Genomic DNA, 23,842 nt, shown 5'->3' on the forward strand with positions numbered 1-23,842 from the left:
CTCTAGCATCCACTTTACATGAGAATGATCTTAAAACATGCCTTTTAATTTAACTTATGTAGTTTGCAATATTTTCACACACAAACACATGTATACCTTTTCTTTTGATATACAAGGCGTTCATGTTTCTCTTGAATGATCATAATGTGTCCAGACATTTATTGTTAAAACAAGCACCGACACCTGATTACTAAACTGGTAGATGTTAATTTGATGCCGATAGATTCCACAACCCTGTTGAAACTCTTTACACCAGTCAAGCCATTATGAGTTATACCTTCAGTGATTAATTCCTCTGTATCAAAGGCTTTAAGGCTATCATAGTCAGTAGATTTTGGTGATGTGGAAGTGCTTGATTTTTTACGGCGTGCAGGGCGTTCGGGTGGGGGTGGGACCTTAAAGAACTCAGTGTCGCTGACAACAGGTGGAGATACATGTCCACTTTCATCAAGAAACAAGTCCACTTCAGTCTTAAAAACTCCCTTGCTAACATAAGAGGCTGGATCTGCCTTTTCCCCAGACAAACGCTTTAAAGGGCTGTGGCTCGGGCCAACAGTCTTTGAATCATCAGCAGTTTCTTCAGGAATAACACCATATGAATCTTTTGTTGATTCTTTGGATTTGCTTGGCACTGCATCTGCGATACTGTGGCATGCTTCAACCGCTTCATGAACATGGTAGTCCACAGGCTGTTCCTCTTCCGGTACTCTTGCATCAACTTGCCCTGCTTCAAGATGGCCAAGATTAGTAAACACTTCTTCGTCACTTACATTCTCTTTGCATACATAATCAGCATCCTCTATACTATAACACGAGTCATCAGACGTTATTGTCATTCTTTTCTCTTTCCTTTGTGTTTTCACCTCAGCTTCGTTGTCTGATATACTATGACAAACTCCTTGAAACCTTATTCCTTGATGACCTGCATTTTTCTCATTTGCTTCTGACTTTGTGAACGGTAATGCCCAATTAGTAATTGTATGCGTAGTTGTTTGGTTGTTTGAAGTTTCCAATTCTACCTTTTGTTCTGATTCAACAGTTTCATCTATTGCATGAGCTACTGATGCTGTATCAGTATCATCTGGAACAAAGTCATCATGTTCCTGCTTTTCAACTGCAAGCCAATGTTCTTGGATCTTCTTATACTTTTGCTTGTTTTTGTCGATTTCCAAATCCTTTGTTTCACAATCTGTAATCGGAACCTGTTCTGTATAACTCAGTTTTAGAATGGCATCATGCAGCGTATTATGTTTAGCTCTCGGGGGCTTAGGTGGAGGTACAGCCTCATTAATGGTTTTCTGCAACATAGGGACAGTCTGAGGTTTAACATTGACATGTTTTTCAAGAATAGGCTCCACAGTGAATTTCTCCACATTTTGTGGTGTGTTTTCATGATGTGCCAATGCTTCAAAATTCGCAGCTTCTTCATGTATGATAGTTTTCTGGAACATAGGGACTGACTGAGGTTTAACATGGACATGTTTTTCAACAATTGGCTCCACATTTGATTTCTCCTCATTGAATGTTGTGTTTTCATAATGTACCAATGCTTCAAAATGTGCAGCTTCTTCATGTATGATGGTTTTCTGCAACATAGGGACAGTCTGCGGTTTAACATGGACATGTTTTTCAATTATTGGCTCCTCATTAGATTTCTCCTCATTTAATGTTGTGTTTTCATGATGTGCCAATGTTTCAATATGTACAGCCTCTTTAGGTATGTGGACACACTTATCCTCTGTGATGTGCTCACTAACCTCATCAGCATTATCATTTAATTCATGTTCAACATCAGCCTCTTCAATTATACTTAGCATGTCAGAATCAGAGCTGTCACTATCATTTTTTCTTGCGTCTAAAAACATAGCTTTAGTTAAGTTTTGATTAGCTTCATTTTCCTTAGCTTTCCTTGAGGCAGCTACTTCACTTGCATTACCTTCATTGCCATTGTCAACTAACTGACCAGTTTCATTGGCATTGTGAGACGTAGCATGAAGGACACCCAAGTAAACATAGTCTTTAGTTTGTTTTTTGTCCATTGCTTTACTTGCAATTATTCTTTCATCAAACTCTTGCCGTATTGAATCAAGAAAATCAGGATCAAGTTCAGCACTATCGGCATCAAAATCAATATATTTCCCTTGCTTTTCTATCAAAACATCCAAAGAAGACTGTGCTGATAGTTTTGCTTTCGGTTTCTTCTTGTATTCAGTATCAATAAATGAACCTTGCTTTTCAATAAGTATATCGAGCGACGACTGAGTAACAAACTGTTGTCCTGCTTTTGATTCAACCACATGCTTTTTACTAATTTCTGCAGTTTCTTCTTTGGAAACCAAGAGTGGCTTTCTTTTTGGTTTCTTTTTGTTTTCATTATCAATAAATGAACCTTGGTTATCAATAAGTATATCTAGCGACGCTTGAGACACTAACATATTTCCTGCCTTTGATTCAACAATATGCCTTTCACTTATTTCTTCAGCTTCTTCTTTTGGAACCAAGAGTGGCCTATCTAGTTCTAAAACATTTGAAAAAGTGTCTGCCTCAAAATCAGAACTGCTATTTTCTCCATTTTCTCCTTGAGAATATCGTAAGGCACTCTGATATTCCAGTTCAATTTCAGTATTAGCTTCATCTTCACCACCAATTAAGTCTCCTTGTTGGTCAAGAAGTAAATCCAAAGATCCCATAGCTTTTAATGTTTTCCTTTCTGGGGACAAAACTCCAGTGAGTATTTCATCCTTTTCCTCTTGAAACACTTCGTTTGCATCATCATCATCAAGGTTATCATCCGAGATGTATGCAAGTCTGTAATTTGCTGATCTTCTGTCACAGAGTTCTTCAGGGAACAGAGACATGGGTGTATCCGGAAGTGTTGATTCAGAGTTTGTTAGTGTACTTCTCAGTTCTTGTCTTAAAGGTTCAGCTAGCAGTGGGGCCTTTGCCATGTTGTCAATCATTCCTTCAATGGAATCTGCCTCAGATGGGTATCTCTCAGATTCCACTAGTGAACTAGTAAAATACCTTTGAATTGGCTTTAACTGGGACTGTCTGCGAATGACATTGTTATGGTTCAATGTCACATCATCAAACCAAGAGAGGTCTGCCTCAGTTTTCATTGTCGAATCACCATGCAGAAGATTTCTATTTGTATCTGAACCTTCAAGTTTATTCCAAACCTCTGACATAATGCTTTGATTTGAAACTTGCATTGTAACTTTCTCAATAACTTCAGGGCTAAATTCAGGGCGCGCAGAAATATGTATCTCCTCTACACAACCTTTTTTTACATGTTTACCCTCAGCATCCAATTTATCAAAGGTTATATCAGGCGATTCAATTATCTTACCACTGTCACCTAACAAGTATTTTCCCCCTTGTTGCATAGCAACAGAGTCATGCTCCCAGGCCCCACCCCCTTCCACACCATCTCTATCCTGGGTTATGTCTAACAAAAAAGCAAAAAAATACAACCAAGTGCCAATTAATCAACAATTATAACAATTCAAAGCCTCTATAAACATAAACTGGTGGAACTGAGTTTATCTAAACAATATGCCATTTTTTTCCATATTTAATTTAGTCAAAATTACTGAATTGTTAAACAAAAAGATGTTTGATGTTATTGTTTTTCTGTTTAGTTTTTAATAGCAAAAGTCTTATAATAATGTTTCAAAGGATACTTTTTCAAAACTAAATGGATCTCCCAAACAGGTTGAAAAGGAATTGCTTTTAATTATTACAGACAGTCCAAGGCAAACAAAATTTAAATTGTTTTCAATGGCCTACCAACTACAAAAATGTCTCTACTCAAAAGCAAAAGCTGTTTTTATCAGACCTGTTGTGTTCTTCTCAATTATACCACATGTTTGGAGAGTTACATAAGCTTTTTTTTCATTTCAGTCATTATCCTTTGGGTTAATAAATTAACTATAACCACTAAACAGGTGGCTATAGAAGGCCACATGAAAATATACTGTCTTGTATGTCAAATAGCAAACTTTAACATTTTATTTTGTTAGCAAAAATATGTCTACCAAACAAATCATTACAAGCAACCACTGGTAGGCAATCACAAACAACCTGTTCTTAAGCTTGGGCGGATAGTTTATCTTCAAGACTGAGAACACAACATTTACAACAAAAAAGAACTAGCAGAAAAGAAAAAATATTCCCAAGTTCTATTACTAGAGTGGAATGAGCCATGTCATGCGAAAATAGGTCATATGCCATATTCAACCACAATAGATCCAGACCAGCCTGCAAAATTGTGCAGTCTTGTCTAGAGCAATTCTGTCTGATATTATATAAGCCATGCAAGATTTCCTTGTCCCATTAGTAAACAGCGTTGCCACTGACCAGACAGTGGTGCATTGTCATGAGGTACATTGGGCGCACATGGTATAAGACCCATTTTTGCATGACCCTCATTGTATGATGATCCATATAACTGATAAGGTGATGACAATTCTACATGTGTTTCTCCATTTCTCTTTATAGCACATTAAAATTACCACCAAATATATTGGAGTTACTATTAGAAAACTTAAAGTTCCCACATGAAACATAACGTATCTATTCTGAGAAAGAGAAAAAAAGCTCTGTCATATAGCGTCCTATAAATGAACCAAGTATATAGACTTCAACACTAATGGACTTCTATACATAAGTCATAGCTAAATAAACTTACTTCTGTTGGGAGACTTTTTCATGTTAGTCATAAGGGCCATCTTTTCCAGAGTGTTGGCAACTCGCCGGAATCTGACCTGAAACACACAAAATAGTTCCTTTCAAACACATGATACAGCTCCTTTCAAACACATTATACAGCTCCTTTCAAACACACAAGACAGCTCCTTTCAAACACATGACATAGCACATTCAAACACATGAGACAGCTCCTTTCAAACACATGAGACAGCTCCTGTCAAACACACGATACAGCTTCTTTCAAACACATGAGATAGCTCCTTTCAAACACATAGTATAGCACCTTTCAAACACATGAGACAGGCTCCTTTCAAACAAATAGGACAGCTCCTTTCAAACACATGAGATAAGTCCTTTCAAACACATGACAGATCACCTTTCAAACACATGATAAAGCACCATTCAAACACATGAGATTTCTCCTTTCAAACACATGATATAGCTCTCTTTCAAACACACAAGACAGCTCCTTTTAAACACATGACATAGCATCTTTCAAACACATGAGACAGCATATTTAAAACACATGAGATAGCTCCTTTCAAATACACAAGACAGCTCCTTTCAAACACATGGGATAGCTCCTTTTAAACACATGATACTGCTCCTTTCAAACACAAAGGACATATTTCAAACACATGACATAGCACCTTTCAAACACAAGAGAAGTTCCTTTCAAACACATGAGATAGCTCCTTTAAAACACATTAGATATCTCCTTTCAAACACATGAATTAGCACATTTCAAACACATCAGATAGCATCTTTCAAACACATGAAGTAGCACCTTTCAAACACATGGTATAGCTCCTTTCAAACACATGACATATCTCTTTTCAAACACATGAGACAGCTCCTTTCAAACACATGAGACAGCACATTTCAAACAAATGAGATAGCTCGTTTCAAATACACAAAAAAGCTCCTTTCAAACAAATGGCATAGCTCTTTTCAAACACATGATACAGCTCCTTTCAAACACACAAGACATCTCTTTTCAAATTTATGAGATAGCTCATATCAAACACATGAGATAGCACCTTTCAAACACATGAGATAGCTCCATTCAAACATATAAGACAGCTCCTTTCAAACACATGAGATAGCTACTTTAAAACACATGAGATAGCACCTTTCAAACACATGAGACAGCTTCTTTCAAACACAAAGGAGATCTCCTTTCAAACACATGACATAGCACCTTTCAAACACATGAGAAGCTCCTTTCAAACACATGAGATAGCTCCTATCAAACACATGAGATAGCTTCTTTAAAACACATGATATAGCACCTTTCAAACACATGAGACAGCTTCTTTTAAACACAAAGGAGATCTCCTTTCAAACACATGACATAGCACCTTTCAAACACATGAGACAGCTTCTTTCAAACACAAAGGAGATCTCCTTTCAAACACATGACATAGCACCTTTCAAACACATGAGGAGCTCCTTTCAAACACATGAGATAGCTCCTATCAAACACATGAGATAGCTCCTATCAAACACATGAGATAGCACCTTTCAAACACATGAGATAGCTCGTTTCAAACACATGAGATAGCACCTTTCAAACACATGAGGTAGCATCTTTCAAACACATGAGATAGCTCATTTCAAACACTTTAAATAGCTTCTTTCAACAGAGCCCTCAATCCATTTTAGGGGAAGCGGGTCGCTACCCTCATGAGGGGGAATTGTCGCTGCATTTTGCTTATGGGGGGGATTGTTTTACTTACTCTCTCATTATTTCGTTTGTGCATGTTTGCACTATCTTCATTTCTTTTTTTCATAATTTAGTATGTTTGACAAGATTAAATTGAAATAGAATTGAGATATAATAATCAGAGACACTTCTTATTTATTTATTTTTTATTTTTTTATATATGAGATAGCACCTTTCAAACACATGAGATAGCTCCTTTCAAACACATGAGATAGCACCTTTCAAACACATGAAATAGCTCCTTTCAAACACATTAGATAGCACCTTTCAAACACATGAAATAGCTCCTTTCTTACACATAAGCTAGCTCATTTTAAACACAGGAAATAGCTCCTTTCAAACACATGAGATATCTCCTTTCAAACACATGAGATAGCTTCCTACAAACACATAAGATAGCTACTTTCAAACACAGTGACATGAGATAGCTACTTTCAAACACATAAGATAGCTACCTTTAAACACATGAGACAGCTCATTTCAAACACATGAGATAGCTCCTTTCAAACACATGGGATAGCTCCATTCACAGCCATAGTCAAAACATTTTTTTGATAAGTTGCATAAATTGTTTCAAAATAAAATTGACATTTTACTCACCTCCACTGAAATGGATCAAATTATAGTGATATAATTGCCAAGTGATGAGTAATGGGCTACATTTAACATGTGTTATAGCATGTGCAACAATAGTAAAATAATAAATCCAGAAAGTACATTACCTTTGTACCAAGTGTACACTTATGTTTATATTTGGTTCTAACCAAGCGCATTCAAACATAAACATGATCAAGCCTAGATCTTAAACAATTCATTGTTTAAGGTAAAATAACATTTTTTTTTTATTTCATCAGAAGTTATACCATGTTATCCTGCATTTAAACATTTTCAGTGGAATAAAACACGAGTTTTTTTCCCCGTTTAAGTCAGATGGTCAAACAGAAGTTTTGATTTATATTGTGTTTAGCCACATTACTAAATATTGTTCAACAATTTTCTTTAATGATCAATTCTTGAGAGGACCATACACATAAAATGCATGTATATTGTTTGCACCATTATCTACAATTACTTTAAAACCTCTTATATTGACCTCTGGACATTGCGCTTTTATCAAAGTAAGAGTACAAATCCATTAACTACTTTTACATCTTTTAGCACCCCATATAAAATAAATAATAACGTCAATGTCTTAAACTAGCTAGCATACTTTATGTTTAAAGCATTGTTGGTGTAGTTGTGTTGTTTTGCTGCATTTTATACATGGGTGGGGTACTGGCTTACTTTACATGAATGCAAAGGTGTACAGGTTTTGACAAAAAATGAATTTTTCACCCAAACAATGTTTAACAATAATGAATAGAAAAGTAAATTCAGAAAATATCAAATGATTTTTTCTGTAAATCTACCAGGATTATTCTACAATAAAGTTGTCACTATAGAACAAGATTCGTGTTTCTATTCAACAATTCTTAAACATAATGATTGTAAGCACATGCCCAATTTATAAAGATGAAATCTATTGTCTAAAACTGGTTTGTATTTTGTTAACAATGGGACAGTCTACCCTGAAAATTGTGACAGTCTTCCGTTATTGGAGCCTCATTCGGGTAAACTTTTCTTTATGCATGTGCATCAAGTGACATCCCACATAAGCCTGTGTAGTCAGCATAGGCTAATCAGGAGAGACACTTTCCAATTTTACCATAATTTTTAGTTTTCAGTTTAAGCAGAAAGTGTTGTCATAGATTAACTTGTTTAGACTGCACAGGCGAATCTTGGACTATACCTTTAGACTGCACAGGCTAATCTTGGACTATACCTTTAGACTACACAGGCTAATCTTGGACTATACCTTTAGACTGCACAGGCTAATCTTGGACTATAATTTAGACTACACAGGCTAATCTTGGACTATACCTTAGACTGCACAAGCGAATCTTGGACTATACCTTTAGACTGCACAGGCTAATCTTGGACTATACCTTTAGACTACACAGGCTAATCTTGGACTATACCTTTAGACTGCACAGGCTAATCTTGGACTATACCTTTAGACTGCACAGGCTAATCTTGGACTATACCTTTAGACTACACAGGCTAATCTTGGACTATACCTTTAGACTGCACAGGCTAATCTTGGACTATACCTTTAGACTACACAGGCTAATCTTGAACTATACCTTTAGACTACACAGGCTAATCTTGGACTATACCTTTAGACTGCACAGGCGAATCTTGGACTATACCTTTAGACTGCACAGGCTAATCTTGGACTATACCTTAGACTGCACAGGCTAATCTGGGACTATACCTTTAGACTACACAGGCTAATCTTGGACTATACCTTTAGACTGCACAGGCTAATCTTGGACTATACCTTTAGACTGCACAGGCTAATCTTGGACTATACCTTAGACTGCACAGGCTAATCTTGGACTATACCTTAGGCTACACAGGCTAATCTTGGACTATACCTTTAGACTGCACAGGCTAATCTTGGACTATACCTTAGGCTACACAGGCTAATCTTGGACTATACCTTTAGACTGCACAGGCTAATCTTGGACTATACCTTAGACTGCACAGGCTAATCTTGGACTATACCTTTAGACTGCATAGGCTAATCTTGGACTATACCTTTAGACTACACAGGCTAATCTTGGACTATACCTTTAGACTGCACAGGCTTATCTTGGACTATACCTTTAGACTGCACATGCTAATCTTGGACTATACCTTTAGACTACACAGGCTAATCTTGGACTATACCTTAGACTACACAGGCTAATCTGGGACTATACCTTTAGACTGCACAGGCTAATCTTGGACTATACCTTTAGACTACACAGGCTAATCTTGGACTATACCTTTAGACTACACAGGCTAATCTTGGACTATACCTTAGACTACACAGGCTTATCTCGGACTATACCTTTAGACTGCACAGGCTAATCTCGGACTATACCTTTAGACTACACAGGCTAATCAGGGACTATACCTTTTAAGACTGCACAGGCTAATCTTGGACTATACCTTTAGACTGCACAGGCTTATCTTGGACTATACCTTAGACTGCACAGGCTTATCTTGGACTATACCTTTAGACTGCACAGGCTAATCTTGGACTATACCTTTAGACTACACAGGCTAATCTTGGACTATACCTTAGACTACACAGGCTAATCTTGGACTATACCTTAGACTACACAGGCTAATCTTGGACTATACCTTAGACTACACAGGCTAATCTTGGACTATACCTTTAGACTGCACAGGCTAATCTTGGACTATACCTTTAGACTACACAGGCTAATCTTGGACTATACCTTAGACTACACAGGCTAATCTTGGACTATACCTTTAGACTGCACAGGCTAATCTTGGACTATACCTTAGACTGCACAGGCTAATCTTGGACTATACCTTTAGACTGCACAGGCTAATCAGGGACTATACCTTTTAAGACTGCACAGGCTAATCTTGGACTATACCTTTAGACTGCACAGGCTAATCTTGGACTATACCTTAGACTGCACAGGCTTATCTTGGACTATACCTTTAGACTGCACAGGCTAATCTTGGACTATACCTTTAGACTGCACAGGCTTATCTTGGACTATACCTTTAGACTACACAGGCTTATCTCGGACTATACCTTTGGACTGCACAGGCTAATCTTGGACTATACCTTTAGACTGCACAGGCTAATCTTGGACTATACCTTTAGACTGCACAGGCTAATCTTGGACTATACCTTAGACTGCACAGGCTAATCTTGGACTATACCTTTAGACTACACAGGCTAATCTTGGACTATACCTTTAGACTGCACAGGCTAATCTGGGACTATACCTTTAGACTGCACAGGCTAATCTTGGACTATACCTTTAGACTGCACAGGCTAATCTGGGACTATACCTTTAGACTGCACAGGCTAATCTTGGACTATACCTTTAGACTGCACAGGCTAATCTTGGACTATACCTTAGACTGCACAGGCTAATCTTGGACTATACCTTAAGAATGCACAGGCTAATCTTGGACTATACCTTTAGACTGCACAGGCTAATCTGGGACTATACCTTTAGACTGCACAGGCTTATCTCAGACTATACCTTTAGACTGCACAGGCTTATCTCGGACTATACCTTTAGACTGCACAGGCTAATCTTGGACTATACCTTTAGACTGCACAGGCTAATCTTGGACTATACCTTTAGACTGCACAGGCTAATCTCAAACTATACCTTTAGACTGCACAGGCTAATCTCGGACTATACCTTTAGACTGCACAGGCTAATCTGGGACTATACTTTTAGACTGCACAGGCTTATCTCGGACTATACCTTTAGACTGCACAGGCTTATCTCGGACTATACCTTTAGACTGCACAGGCTAATCTTGGACTATACCTTTAGACTGCACAGGCTAATCTTGGACTATACCTTTAGACTGCACAGGCTAATCTTGAACTATACCTTAGACTGCACAGGCTAATCTTGGACTATACCTTAAGACTGCACAGGCTTATCTCGGACTATACCTTTAGACTGCACAGGCTTATCTCGGACTATACCTTTAGACTGCACAGGCGAATCTTGAACTATACCTTTAGACTGCACAGGCTAATCTTGGACTATACCTTTAGACTGCACAGGCTAATCTTGGACTATACCTTTAGACTGCACAGGCTAATCTTGAACTATACCTTAAGACTGCACAGGCTAATCTCGGACTATACCTTTAGGCCAGAATAAGGCTCATTCTTGGGTCGCACAAGAACACTTAATGATGTTAAAGCTGAAATGTGTAATCTACAGCCATGCCCATGGATGGGGCCAAGGCCCATAAATAATAAATAAATAGCGAGAACCAACGCTTGGCTGCGGGTGCAGTTTTGAATAAATGAATGCTTGGCAGAATTTTCTTTTTTTTTAGAGGTCACAGTTACCTACTAGACCATTGACATAGTGACCCCAAAATGGTGCATCTACATATGAAGTTTCAAAGTTGTAGATGGAAGCACTTTGATTTTACAGCAAAATGTCAAGGTTTTATCACGACGCGGACGGCAGACGACACGGCGAGCTGGCTATGACAATATGTTGGGTTTTCTCCAAAAACAGCCAAGCTAAAAAATGAACTGTTAAAAGGTCCAATCTTGATGAATCTAGGCCATTACTCTGCAAGTGGAAGAATAATGTGATCATTCAACTTGGTTAGGATATAACAACCTCATCCTTACCTTTGATAATTCTTCCACGACAAATTCCTCTTCCGACCCCTGCTTCCTTGGGGTATGACGACCTTGAGAACTGGACTCGCTTCCCCTCGACACGGAATCGTTGTCCGAAGAGTCTTGAAGACTTCCACTGTGGTGAGCCCGCCGCTGCATTGTGGGAGATGGATTGGACGAAGGTAATGATTCCATGGAGAACGAATATGGGGAGCCAGCCCTGGGAACGGACATATTTCCAACACTCTCTGTGTCCTCATCAAACGAGGCACGCAATTTTGATTTGGAGCTTATACTGGATGTATCAGAGTCTGATGTTACGTGAACTTTAACTGGTTTCTTATATGGATGCATTTCATTGTCTTTCATTTCCCTTTCATCAGCTGAGGGCCTGATGTTGGCTTCTGCCCCTTGTTTAGAGCTTTTACGAGAATGTTCAGCACCTGTTACAAGCTGTTGCCTAATTTTTGGTCTAGCAGCCATTTCATGGTCATGAGCAATTGAGCTATTAACTTTTTGCACTTGACTTTGTGCATGTTTTTCCCCAAGTATCTCTCTCGTTTTTCTTACATGCTCATTAAGATTGGAATGTAAAGACAGACTATCAGCTTCCCCAGAATGTTCGGAACTTCCTTCAAATGAAACATCATCACCTGGTCTATTCATAGAAGATTGAGCTTCAGCATCTAAAGATGGCCGTTTTGATTGGCCGCCTTGGCTCTGTGCCCTTCCAAGTGACCTTCCCTTCTGATTCATGGCAGAATTCAAGGAATGCTTGGAGTGAGCAGGATTCTGAGATTCAAGGTTAGTGACCTGCTGAGATGACCGAGTTTCCATCTTATCCACATTGTGAGGTATCAGTCTCCTTGGGGAGTCCAAGTCACGAGAAGATTCCCTCCTTTGAGACGATGACTCAAGTCTACTGACTTGGGCCACCTCTTCCATGATCGGAGAGTCTACCCTATGTGTATCAATCTCAGATTCTGTCATCGATAAAGCAGTGGAAGAACTCCGCACCTCACTATCAGAATTTGAGCTTGAATCGCTATCCGAATCACTGTAACCTCTTGTTTTAATGTGCTTTACTTGCATTTCAGCACTCGCTTCCTCTTGGGGCTTTTTAACTCTCAAAACGTTAAAGAGTTCCAATAATTTAACTTGGTCTCCCTCCTTCGGGACTTCAACCTTGGATTTCTGGTCATCATGCTTGCTGACACCATTGCGTGCTATTTTTCGACTCTTATTATTTGTCGCTTGGCGTGGAGGAGAGTCATCAATGTTGATTTCAGTAGTGCCTGGAATTACAAGAATATCTGAGCTGAGCTACGAGAAAACAAGGCTCAATGAGTCTGCATTAATTTAGTAATTAGTTTCTTTACTAACTTGACTTTTACTTAATCCTAAATCCTCCAAACACTTAAAAGTACACAATTTAAAAAAAAAGAAAGAAATCTACCAAGCAAGCAAAGGAGAACAAGTTTTTTTAATTGGTCAAATGCACAGTCAATAAAATCTTCTTGTTAGACTTCATATATTAAAATCATGTATTCGGTTCCGTGTTACCAATACAATGTATGCCAGCAATGCTTAAGACACCTTGGGCATTGCCTTTACTAGTTGAACTAATATTATCAAGTGTAAAATTGTATTACTTAAATGAAAGAAATCAAATAAATTGTGTTTGAGTGATCAAAGATAAAAATCACAACACAAAAGAGCTTCTACTAAGAAAAAAAAAGAAGCAGTCAAAGTTTAAGAGCTCATAGGTGACCAATGTCATGCAAAAATGGGTCTTATGCAATATGAGGCCAGGGTAGCTCCTGACCAGCTTGCGTCCTCTTTTGAAACCATGAAACCTTGATTGACTTTATAGCGGACAGCGTTTCTCCTGTCCAGACTGTGCAGATATATCAGATAACTACTGGTCTGTAGCTATGCTTGCCACAAATATCATAAGACTTGATTTCGCATGAAGTGGCTCATACATAAGCAAGCCTTTAAATTATTGCAATCTTCTTAAAAAAGGCATTGGCCAGAAAACACAATAGTAAAGCAATTTAAGATGGGAAATAGTTACACATAAACAACCTAAGATATAAATGTGCACTGTGTATAAACCACTTAAACACACTTGCATGGCTAGTTATTTCAGCCACTTTCTGGGAAGACTGGGCTTAATGCAATTGTGTAAAGAGTCGACCAAGATAAGCCTGTGCAGTCTGCACAAGGATGACATTTTTTGCCCACACTGGAATTTTGTTTAGAAGAGACCTACTTTAAACAAAAAATTCCATAAAAGCGGAACATATCATCCCTGATAAGCCTGAGCCGAATCCACAGGCTAATCTTGGATGACCCTTCATGCACATGCATTAACCCATTTATGCCAAGTGGACTCTCCCATCCTTCTTAATTGGATCAATTTATTTCCAAACTTAGTATATTTATTTCCATATTTAGAATATTTCTTACAGAAATTCCTTTAAGCAAACAGCGCAGACTCTGGTGAGACGCCACATCATGCGGCGTCTCATCTTGGTCTACGCTGTTTGCCAAGGCCTTTTTTCTAGACACTAGGCATAAATGGGTTAAACATAGTTTTGCAACACCAAGGCTCATTTAAAGACTGATCTGTTTAACCTTTTACAACTGAGATTCGTATTTTCATGCATTTATAGTCCCTTAGAAAGTTAAATTTTATTTAAGACCTTTCTTACTAGATTCTAGTTTATAAGGCTTCATTTTCAAACCTTAAATACTGATGAGCAGCAGTTCTGGTTTTATGCTGTTTGCACATAGCCATTTTCACTTTGCTTTTAAGTGGAAAAGGGTTTAAACGCAGGCAAGCCACTTTTTGCCAAAAGCAGTCATCATGGCCTACCATGCACACCTCTGGTTCACATCACAACTGACATCTCATATCTCTGGTGCATTCTGCCACTGTTTTAGCATTACTGATTACTCAGTCTGCAGTGAAATATCAGATTTCTAACAATCAAATATGCATTATTTTGGCATCATTCAGGCAACAATTTTACTTGACCAATTTCAATCTGCAGACAACTGACAAGAACAAAGTATAAGCAAAGTCTGGTAGCAATAGATATTCAACTTTTGGATGCATCAATCTAATTGTTACAGAGTTAAAACAACAGCACCGCATAACGGGTGCCAACGCTAAGCTGCGGGTGCAGTTTTGAATAAATGAAAGCTTGCCAGATTTTTTTTGAATTTTTTTAGAGGTCACAGAGACCTTGACCTTTGACCTAGTGACCCAAAAATGGGTGTGGTGTGTAGAACTCATCAAGTGCATCTCCATATGATGTTTCAAAGTTGTAGGAGGAAGCACTTTGATTTTAGAGCCAATGTTAAGGTTTTAGCACGACGCCTACGGTGGACGACACAACACTACGAGCTGGCTATGACAACACTTTTGGTTTCTCCGAAAACAGTCGAGTTAATAAGTTGGATCACTTATGTTTTTCCTGTAGAAAAACTGAAAATATTTCACACACACTGATAACCCTAATATGCAAGAGGAACAAGTGAAATGCTTAATGCTTCCCATTCCAGTGTGACATACAAACATATGAGAAATCTTACAAAGGGAATATATACATAAATTAGAGGAGAGATTCTGGAGAAACCTCAAGGAAGCAAAATACCCTACCTACCTTACTCTCAGGTTTACAAATTTCTTCCTTATTTATATAAGGAACATTGTTGCAACCATTCTTGACACTTGGAAAGAGAAAGTCAGCTATAAGGAGAGGATAGACAGTGCAGAAAAAGATGCAGATCTTTAGTGCTACATCATTTAAAAGTAATGCTCATGACAAACAGAAAATTGCTCTGGAGAAACATGAATTAGACAGGGGAATTACATAAAATATTTGTCAGACAGACCAATAGACAAACACACAGGTTAAATCTAGTGAACCACCTTAAAATTCATTGTATAAGGGACATCATGAAGCATTTCTTACGATACAATAGTATTTCATTCTAACATATAGCCATATCTATAACATAACAAGTGTGTATAAAAAACTATGGAACAACAACTAAACTAAATTAATACAGCAAGCTTTTTACTGAACAACATCACAGTAGCCAACATAAAATGAAACAAAAAAGGACAAGGGACAAAATTGTCACAAAACCAGGTTTTCATTGTGAAAAAAAAATCTGATAAAGGGAGAAAACTCAAAATGAACTTTTGAAATGAACAAACAAAATTAACCCCCTTTGTAAGTTTGTTTTTAAAAAAAATCTATTTTTAGTCGTGGCGACCTTGACATTGGAGATATTGACGTGATTCTTTCGTGCGACACACCGTCCCATGATGGTGAACAAATGTGCCAAATGATTTTAAAATCTCACAATGAATGACATAGTTATGGCCAGGACAAGCTCATTTATGGCCATTTTTGACCTTTGAACTCAAAGTGTGACCTTGACCTTGGAGATATCGACGTAATTATTTCGCGCGACACACCGTCCAATGATGGTGAACAAATGTGCCAAATGATTTTAAAATCTGACAATGAACGACATAGTTATGGCCCGGACAAGCTTGTTCCGCCCGCCCGCCAGCCAGCCAGCCAGCCCACCCGCATTCGCCAATCTAATAACCAGTTTTTTCCTTCGGAAAACCTGGTTAAAAATGAGAAACAACAACAACAGGTCACATGACTGGTCACCTGACACTTGGGCTGCAGCTGCTGCTGCGTCCGCAACAAACAAGCGGAAGCGCTCAAGCATGGTAATTCCTCCCGCTTGATCTGTGGTTCTTTCAGTCTTTTCAAATTACGCTGCACACGGAATTATCAATATCATTTTAAACAACTTGTGAGAACAAATTGAAGCTCTAAATAAATGGAAAAACTTGAAAATGGTCAAAGAAGTTTTGATAAATTTGTACAATCAAATTGATCCTTTATAAGCCAACATTTTGTTAAATGATTAGGTGTTGCACCTAATGTGCAGTTTCCAGTTTGGCGGTCTATATGGAATATCTTTTATGTTGCCTTTGGTAGGATTAATAATTATTTACTAGATTTAAATTCATCATGATTTTTAAATAATATTATTGAGTTAGCCATGAGCGATGAATAATTCAGAATACAAAATGAGTCTGGCACATCGTCATCCTACAAAATTTAGTATTCTTTATGATCTTTTTTTAATTGCATGTCTAATGTATTGTTCATGTTGACACTAACATACAAGGAATAATGGCTTCATTATGAGTCGCAAATCACTGCTTTTAAAAGTGAAACCAACATCAAATCAATTTCAATAGTACAAGTCGCCACCTATTTTACTAATTAAATGTTTTAATTTAATCAATGAGTCAGGAATCTTTCCATCACTTCAGTATTGATTTTGTCCTAACCTTATAGTACAGTCATCTGCAGTGAAAATTTATTTTAGCGTTTTATTTCAACTTAGATAGACTTGAAAGCTTGAGGCATGTTTAGAAACCCCACTTGACACATGTTTCGAAGGTTAAATCAGTGCTTGATGTCCGTATGAGAAGGATCATTCAAATGATCGCTGAGAAAATATACAAACTAAGGCGATTGACTCTTTACCACTTAGGTACGTATTATGACACAATTTTGTAGTCCCATGGAAAGTTAAATTTAGTTAAAGACCTTTGTTACTTAATTCAAGTTTTAAAGGCTTCATTTCCAACCCTTAGATACTGATGAGCAGCAAACAGCATTAAACCTGAACAGACTGTGAGTTACTCACAGGCTGTTCTGGTTTTATGCTGGTTGCAAAAGCCATTTTCTTATGGATGAAAAAGTTAAGAGTTACAATATGTGTCTTGTTCTGAGAACACCAGGATTAATTCATGTGCGTAAAGTGTCGTCCCAGATTAGCCTGTGCAGTCCGCACAGGCTAATCAGGGACGACACTTTCCGCTTTAATGGTATTTTAAGTTTCAAGGAAGTCACTCTTTACCAAAAATCAAGTTTAGGCGGAAAGTATAGTCCCTAATTAGCCTGTGTGGACTGCACAGGCTAATCTAGGACGACACTTTACGCACATAAATTAAGCCCAGTTTTATCAGAACAAGACACATATATATGAGCAATTCTCTGGAAATTTGGGGCTTAATGTGTGTGCCTACAGTGTTGTCCCTTAATGTGTGTGCCTACAGTGTTGTCCCTTAATGTGTGTGCCTTAAGTGTTGTCCCTTAATGTGTGTGCCTAAAGTGTTGTCCCTTATTGTGTGTGCCTAAAGTGTTTTCCCAGATTTAAAACTGTGACTTCACAGGCTAATCTGGGACGACACTTTACATATAAGCATTAAGACTCATTGCCTCAAGGTGTTGCTCATATCCGTAACACCACTTCAAATACAAGGAAGTTTGCAATTCACCGTACAACATGATCGTTAAAAATATGAAAACAATAATAATAAAAAAATGTACCACATAGTAAATTCCAATTTGTTCTCCTGTGTAAATATGTCACACATTAGTTCCATAACCCACAGTGGCTCTGTGCCATTTACTTCTAAACTGTCCAATATCTACAAAAGGTTACACCATATAGACACAATTTCTCCATAGTATAGTAATTTCCCTTTTACAACAGCTATGAGAAATCAATGCCAAGCCAAAGATTGACTAAAGCCCTGCCATTGGTTCTATTAGTCCAGAATAAAGCAGAAACTTCCAATACCTAGCATTACAATGCACTAGCATGACAATTAAATGACGATTTCAACAGTTTCTCCTTCTTCATAACATCATTGCAGACAACTCAATTATTAACAAATTGCATGTATTGGATAAGGCAGACATTTTCTATAATACCAATTCTGGTTCAATAGTTTTGATTGGATTACCAATAACTCTGTGCTAACTGAATATAACAAGTAACCCGATTGGCCCATTTGAAATCAATACTCTGGGCCATAAAAGCTTATGTTTCTGCTGTAACAGTTTGTTGCATGGTTATATCAAAGAGCGGGTCATGAGAGACTATTGATCACTCTTCTTCTAGTAACAGAACTTTTCAGTTAGGCAAAATAAAAAAATTATAAAAAATTGTTTACAAATAAAAAAAGAATATTTGCATTGTATTCAAACAAGCAAAATAACACGTCTGAACAAGAAATTTAAAACTTTATATGTGCTAGTTATTAATAATAATCAATTGATATTTAAAAAAGTGTTTGTAACGCTCTGCATCAATATCAAAAATGTTTATTATTGTACTTTTAATTGACAATTAGATAATCACAGGTTTCTACACTATTGTTTTGTAATTTATCCGTTGATGCATAGGATAACAGAACCTGGAGGCTTGCTGTACATCATACCTCTGCCTACCCATTTTGAAAGAAATCATTTAATATAATCCCAATAACCCTGCATTTTTAATGGGAAAGACAACAATGTTTGATGTTTCAAAGTGTTAATAATAACGTCATGAGCAGTTGCAGTTAATATTTAGTAAAATAGTATTTTTACTTTTTCTGTTTAAAATGTTGTCATCTGAAATAAAATAGTTTGTTCAGTTGAATTTCTTTAATCAGATTCTATTTTACTAAAAATGATGACTTTATAGTTGATTCCGAGTAATATGACCTACCTCCAAACATGGACCGATATAACAACTTCCTGTTGAAGTGATATAAAAATCAGTCTTATATCAGTCAGATATCAATGTTGGGGTATGATGAAGTGTTTAAACTACCCACACAATTTAAAAGCCAGCACAACTCTAGAACATCATGTTCGTATTGCAAACATGTTGCATTAACAATTATATCACAAATAACTTGAATGTTGAAAACAGATATTCAATTTGCATGTACTAATCAGTATGAACCCTCAACATTGGTTGTGAATGTTTTTCTTATGTAATATTAAAGTGCAGACAGTTAATATTGGACTGATTAAGTGGAGCCTATTAAAGTGAAGACAGTTAATATTGGACTGATTAAGTGGAGCCTATTAAAGTGCAGACAGTTAATATTGGACTGATTAAGTGGAGCCTATTAAAGTGAAGACAGTTAATATTGGACTGATTAAGTGGAGCCTATTAAAGTGCAGACAGTTAATATTGGACTGATTAAGTGGAGCCTATTAAAGTGTATACAGTTAATATTGGACTGATTAAGTGGAGTCTATTAATGTGTAGACAGTTAATATTGGACTGATTAAGTGGAGCCTATAAAGTGTAGACAGTTAATATTGGACTGATTAAGTGGAGCCTATTAAAGTGTAGACAGTTAATATTGGACTGATTAAGTGGAGCCTATTAAAGTGTAGACAGTTAATATTGGACTGATTAAGTGGAGCCTATTAAAGTGTAGACAGTTAATATTTGACTGATTAAGTGGAGCCAATTAAAGTGTAGACAGTTAATATTGGACTGATGAAGTGGAGCCTATTAAAGTGTAGACAGTTAATATTGGACTGATTAAGTGGAGCCAATTAAAGTGTAGACAGTTAATATTGGCCTGACTAAGTGGGGCCTATTAAAGTGTAGACAGTTAATATTGGCCTGACTAAGTGGGGCCTATTAAAGTGTAGACAGTTAATATTGGCCTGACTAAGTGGGGTCTATTAAAGTGTAGACAGTTAATATTGGACTGATTAAGTGGAGCCTTGTTCTGGGAAAATCTGTCTTAATGCATGTGCAAAAATTGTCCCAGATTAGCATGCACAGTCTGCACAGGCTTATAACGGACAACAATTTCCACTTTAATGGAATTTTTGGATAAAAGGAAGTCTGTTCCAAAGATAAATCCTGTCTAGGCAGAAAGTGTCATCCCTGATTAGCCAGTGCAGTCTGCACAGGCTAACTTGCAACCCCACTTTATGCTCATGCATCAAGCTGGGTTTTCCCAGAGCGCGGCTCAATTCATTGACGACCGAGAAAAACCTACCTGGCATGAGCTGCAGTGTGCCTTGCTTGAGGTCTGATCCTGAAGCCCACTTCCTCAGCGGATTCTGCTCAAAGGAGGCTGCCCATTCTCCTGACAACCACTTGAGCTGTCTGAATTGGATACAGTGTATCTTGTATCATTATTACTTGACTTGGATATATTTTATCTTGTATCATTTATTATCTCATTTTAGAATATGCATTAACTTAAAAACACATATTCTCAATGAAAAGTTAGAAACAATGGATTTTGAAGGTAAAAAACTGTTTTCAATGACTTAAAAGGTCTGTATAGACCCATTGTTACTACATGTCTATTGTTTTTGTTCTTTAAACATAATCATTATTATTATCCTTATTATCACATTTATATCCATAATTAAAACTACATGCATGCATAAATTATGTCTGTTTAATTACATGTAATGGGAAATAAGTAACTTTCTTTATTTTTATAAATAATCATTTAAGTACTTTTATAAACATATACTTCTTAGAAACATGAATATTTTTGAAACAACTTCTGATTCCAACTAGAAGCATATATAGACCATATGCATGGAAGACAACTATTAAATACAAAATGATGAAGTTACTTTGAATGATCTCCCTTTGTCCAGTAATACATAGCACAAACACATGAGTTGAAAAGTGACTATAAGCAATCGCATGAACAGAAATTATAAATATGGTTTATAATAACCAAATCATAATTCTTTGACTGATTTTGATGTGAATCATGCATTTTTTGTTGGCAAGATATACATTTTAACAAACAATTTCGTTGATTTAAAAAGAAAGGCTTCATGAATTGGAAGCCACCCATACAAACTGGAAAGATTTGTATATTGGCAGACATACAACAGCTGAGTAAACATTCTAGTATCTAACATGATAATCTAACAATAGAAATGCTAAATACAAAACATATATTGATTATATTTGACTAGCTGCTTCACTCCCGATAAGAACGTCCTTTTCCAATCAGGCAGTTTAACAATAAACAATTATGGCACATACCGTTGTTTATAGCACAGTATACACAGCCAGGAGCCATTGAACATCACCTCCTGACACTGTTTGCACACCTTAAACCTGGCAACATAATAAAACACACATTTCATTTCATATGGACACAACTTTTCACAAGTAACTTCTAGTTAAAACTTAACCAGAACACAAAATTCAAACAACAAAATCACTGCTCTCTTTTCCTGACGAATAGAATTTTAATCTGTAAAAACTTGACTTAATACTTTTGCATAAAATGTTCTTCCAGATAAGCATGTGCAGTCCCCACAGGCTTGCGAGGGACAAAACTTTACACTTGTATGGATTCTTTTAATTTTCAGGATGTCACTTCTAAACAAAAATCCAGTTCAGGGGTAAGAGTGTTGTTCCTGATTATCCTGTCCAGACTGCACAGACTAATCTGGGACGACACTTTACCCAAAAGTTGTAAAATACTGTATTTTTTTACAATTATTAGTTTATATTGATTGAAATATCACGACTGGTATGTTACATTACTTGAAAAAAGTTGTTAAGTTTTCATATTTTCATATATTTGATAATACAATTTTACTGGGTATTTGTACCAGGTAACTAAAAGTTAACTATAAATAATGCAAGTAGATTGATCATCATCGTCACGTTATAAACCCTGGAATACAAATTGTGCATGCATAGTGAATTGTATATATTTTATATATATATAATGATCAATCTACTTGCGTATTTTATATATAAAATGATTAATCTACTTGCGTTATTTATATTGTGTATATCGTTATGTCTCCTATTTTTGAGATGTACTTTCGATTTCACAAAATTTTATTACCGAATATACTGAAAATATGAACTTTTTTCAAGTAATGTAATATTCCAGTTGTGATATTTTAATCAATTTAAAGTAATACTTGTAAAAAAAATGCTGTATTTCATAACTTTTCTTTTTTCATCAATCTGGTTAACGGTCCCTTTAATAAATTAGTTATGAGGTACATGTACATGCTTAAGTTTGATTAATAGTCAAGTTATTTAAATGTACAGTGATTTGATCTACATGTACATCTGTTAAACCAGGATATGGGTATACATTTGCAACATAGGTTTAAAACGGCTTTGATATACATGTACATGTTATAAGAACAACACTTTGCGCCTACATTGGATTTTCGCTTATAAGAAACTTCCTTTAGTTAAAAATTACTATAAAAGCAGAAAATGTCATTTCTTATTAGCCTAGGCAGACTTCACACACCAATCAGGAATGACACTTGCAGTTACCTTTTACCCCATAAGAAGCAAAGAGAAAATGGCTTTTGCAACCAGCATAAAACCATAATAGCCTGCGAATAACTCGCAGTCTGTTCAGGTTTTTTGCTGTCTGCTGCTCGTCTGTACCTAAGGGTTGGAAATGAAGCCTTTAAAACTTAAATCTAGTAGGAAAGGTCTTTAATCAAATTTAACTTTCTAAGAGACTACTAATGCGTCAAAATACATATCTAAGTGGTAAAAGATTAAGCCTCGTATTCCCAGGACCTGCCCCATATTTAGAATACCTGCATGCTGGACACAGGTCGCCCCGGTTGAAGATCATTCCCAGCTCAGAACGACATCGCAGGCACATCTTGCCATGGTTATCGCCCGCCCGCATCACGCTGCACATACGGATGGTGTTGATTTCATGCTTCAATTCACTGAAAGTAGAGCATGCGAGGGTTATATGCATACAGTACACTCCACGCGTTTTCCTCAATTTCCCTCCATACTCCGCGGGGATTGACCTGGAGGGAGATTGAGAAAATCCCGCTATATGCGGCGTTTGCTTGATTTTGGATGCGGCGGTTAACAATCGGCAAAACTGATAAGCCGACGTGGCGGCCCTCGGCGTTGGCAACGCAGGGGAAACTCCGCGTTTTACGAGATAACGATTAATTTAATTTTGTTTGACTTCCTGATTTTCAAATAAAATTACATTTATTACAAGTACATACATGTACATGTAGTATAATATTTACAATTAAAAAAAAACAACCAAGATAGATCAATCCCGACGTGGTTGTAGAAGTAGTTGTTGTTGTATAGAAAACTCGTTGATTTACGACACACAAAACGTCGTCTTTTAACTAATACTTACCAATTAATATAAACACAGTTTGCAACATTGTTTTTATTTTGATAATTTAATCCAAAGTTTCATGTTAGCAGGTGATTTTCTATACTGAACATGTAAACAAATGACCAAG

At 36.9% G+C, this 23,842-nt stretch overlaps 1 protein-coding gene across 8 annotated transcripts in view; it reads right to left on the reverse strand.

Annotated features, from left to right (window-relative positions):
* Positions 1 to 23,842, reverse strand: part of LOC127850016 (synaptotagmin-like protein 5) — a 146,243-nt gene that overhangs the window by 25,714 nt on the left and 96,687 nt on the right. For 7 of the 8 annotated variants that reach the window (XM_052382750.1, XM_052382747.1, XM_052382751.1 and 4 more), the window contains exons 3-8: positions 23,156 to 23,293; positions 21,612 to 21,686; positions 20,593 to 20,702; positions 11,685 to 12,970; positions 4,691 to 4,766; positions 278 to 3,448 (exon numbers count right to left, since the gene is read on the reverse strand). In XM_052382750.1, the coding sequence (XP_052238710.1) occupies positions 278 to 3,448; positions 4,691 to 4,766; positions 11,685 to 12,970; positions 20,593 to 20,702; positions 21,612 to 21,686; positions 23,156 to 23,293 (4,856 nt within the window). The remainder of the gene's footprint in view (positions 1 to 277; positions 3,449 to 4,690; positions 4,767 to 11,684; positions 12,971 to 20,592; positions 20,703 to 21,611; positions 21,687 to 23,155; positions 23,294 to 23,842) is intronic. The other variant, XM_052382753.1, reaches the window with a different exon arrangement.

The sequence above is a fragment of the Dreissena polymorpha genome, chromosome 11 (assembly GCF_020536995.1).
Source record: "Dreissena polymorpha isolate Duluth1 chromosome 11, UMN_Dpol_1.0, whole genome shotgun sequence".
Lineage (NCBI taxonomy): Eukaryota > Metazoa > Mollusca > Bivalvia > Myida > Dreissenidae > Dreissena > Dreissena polymorpha.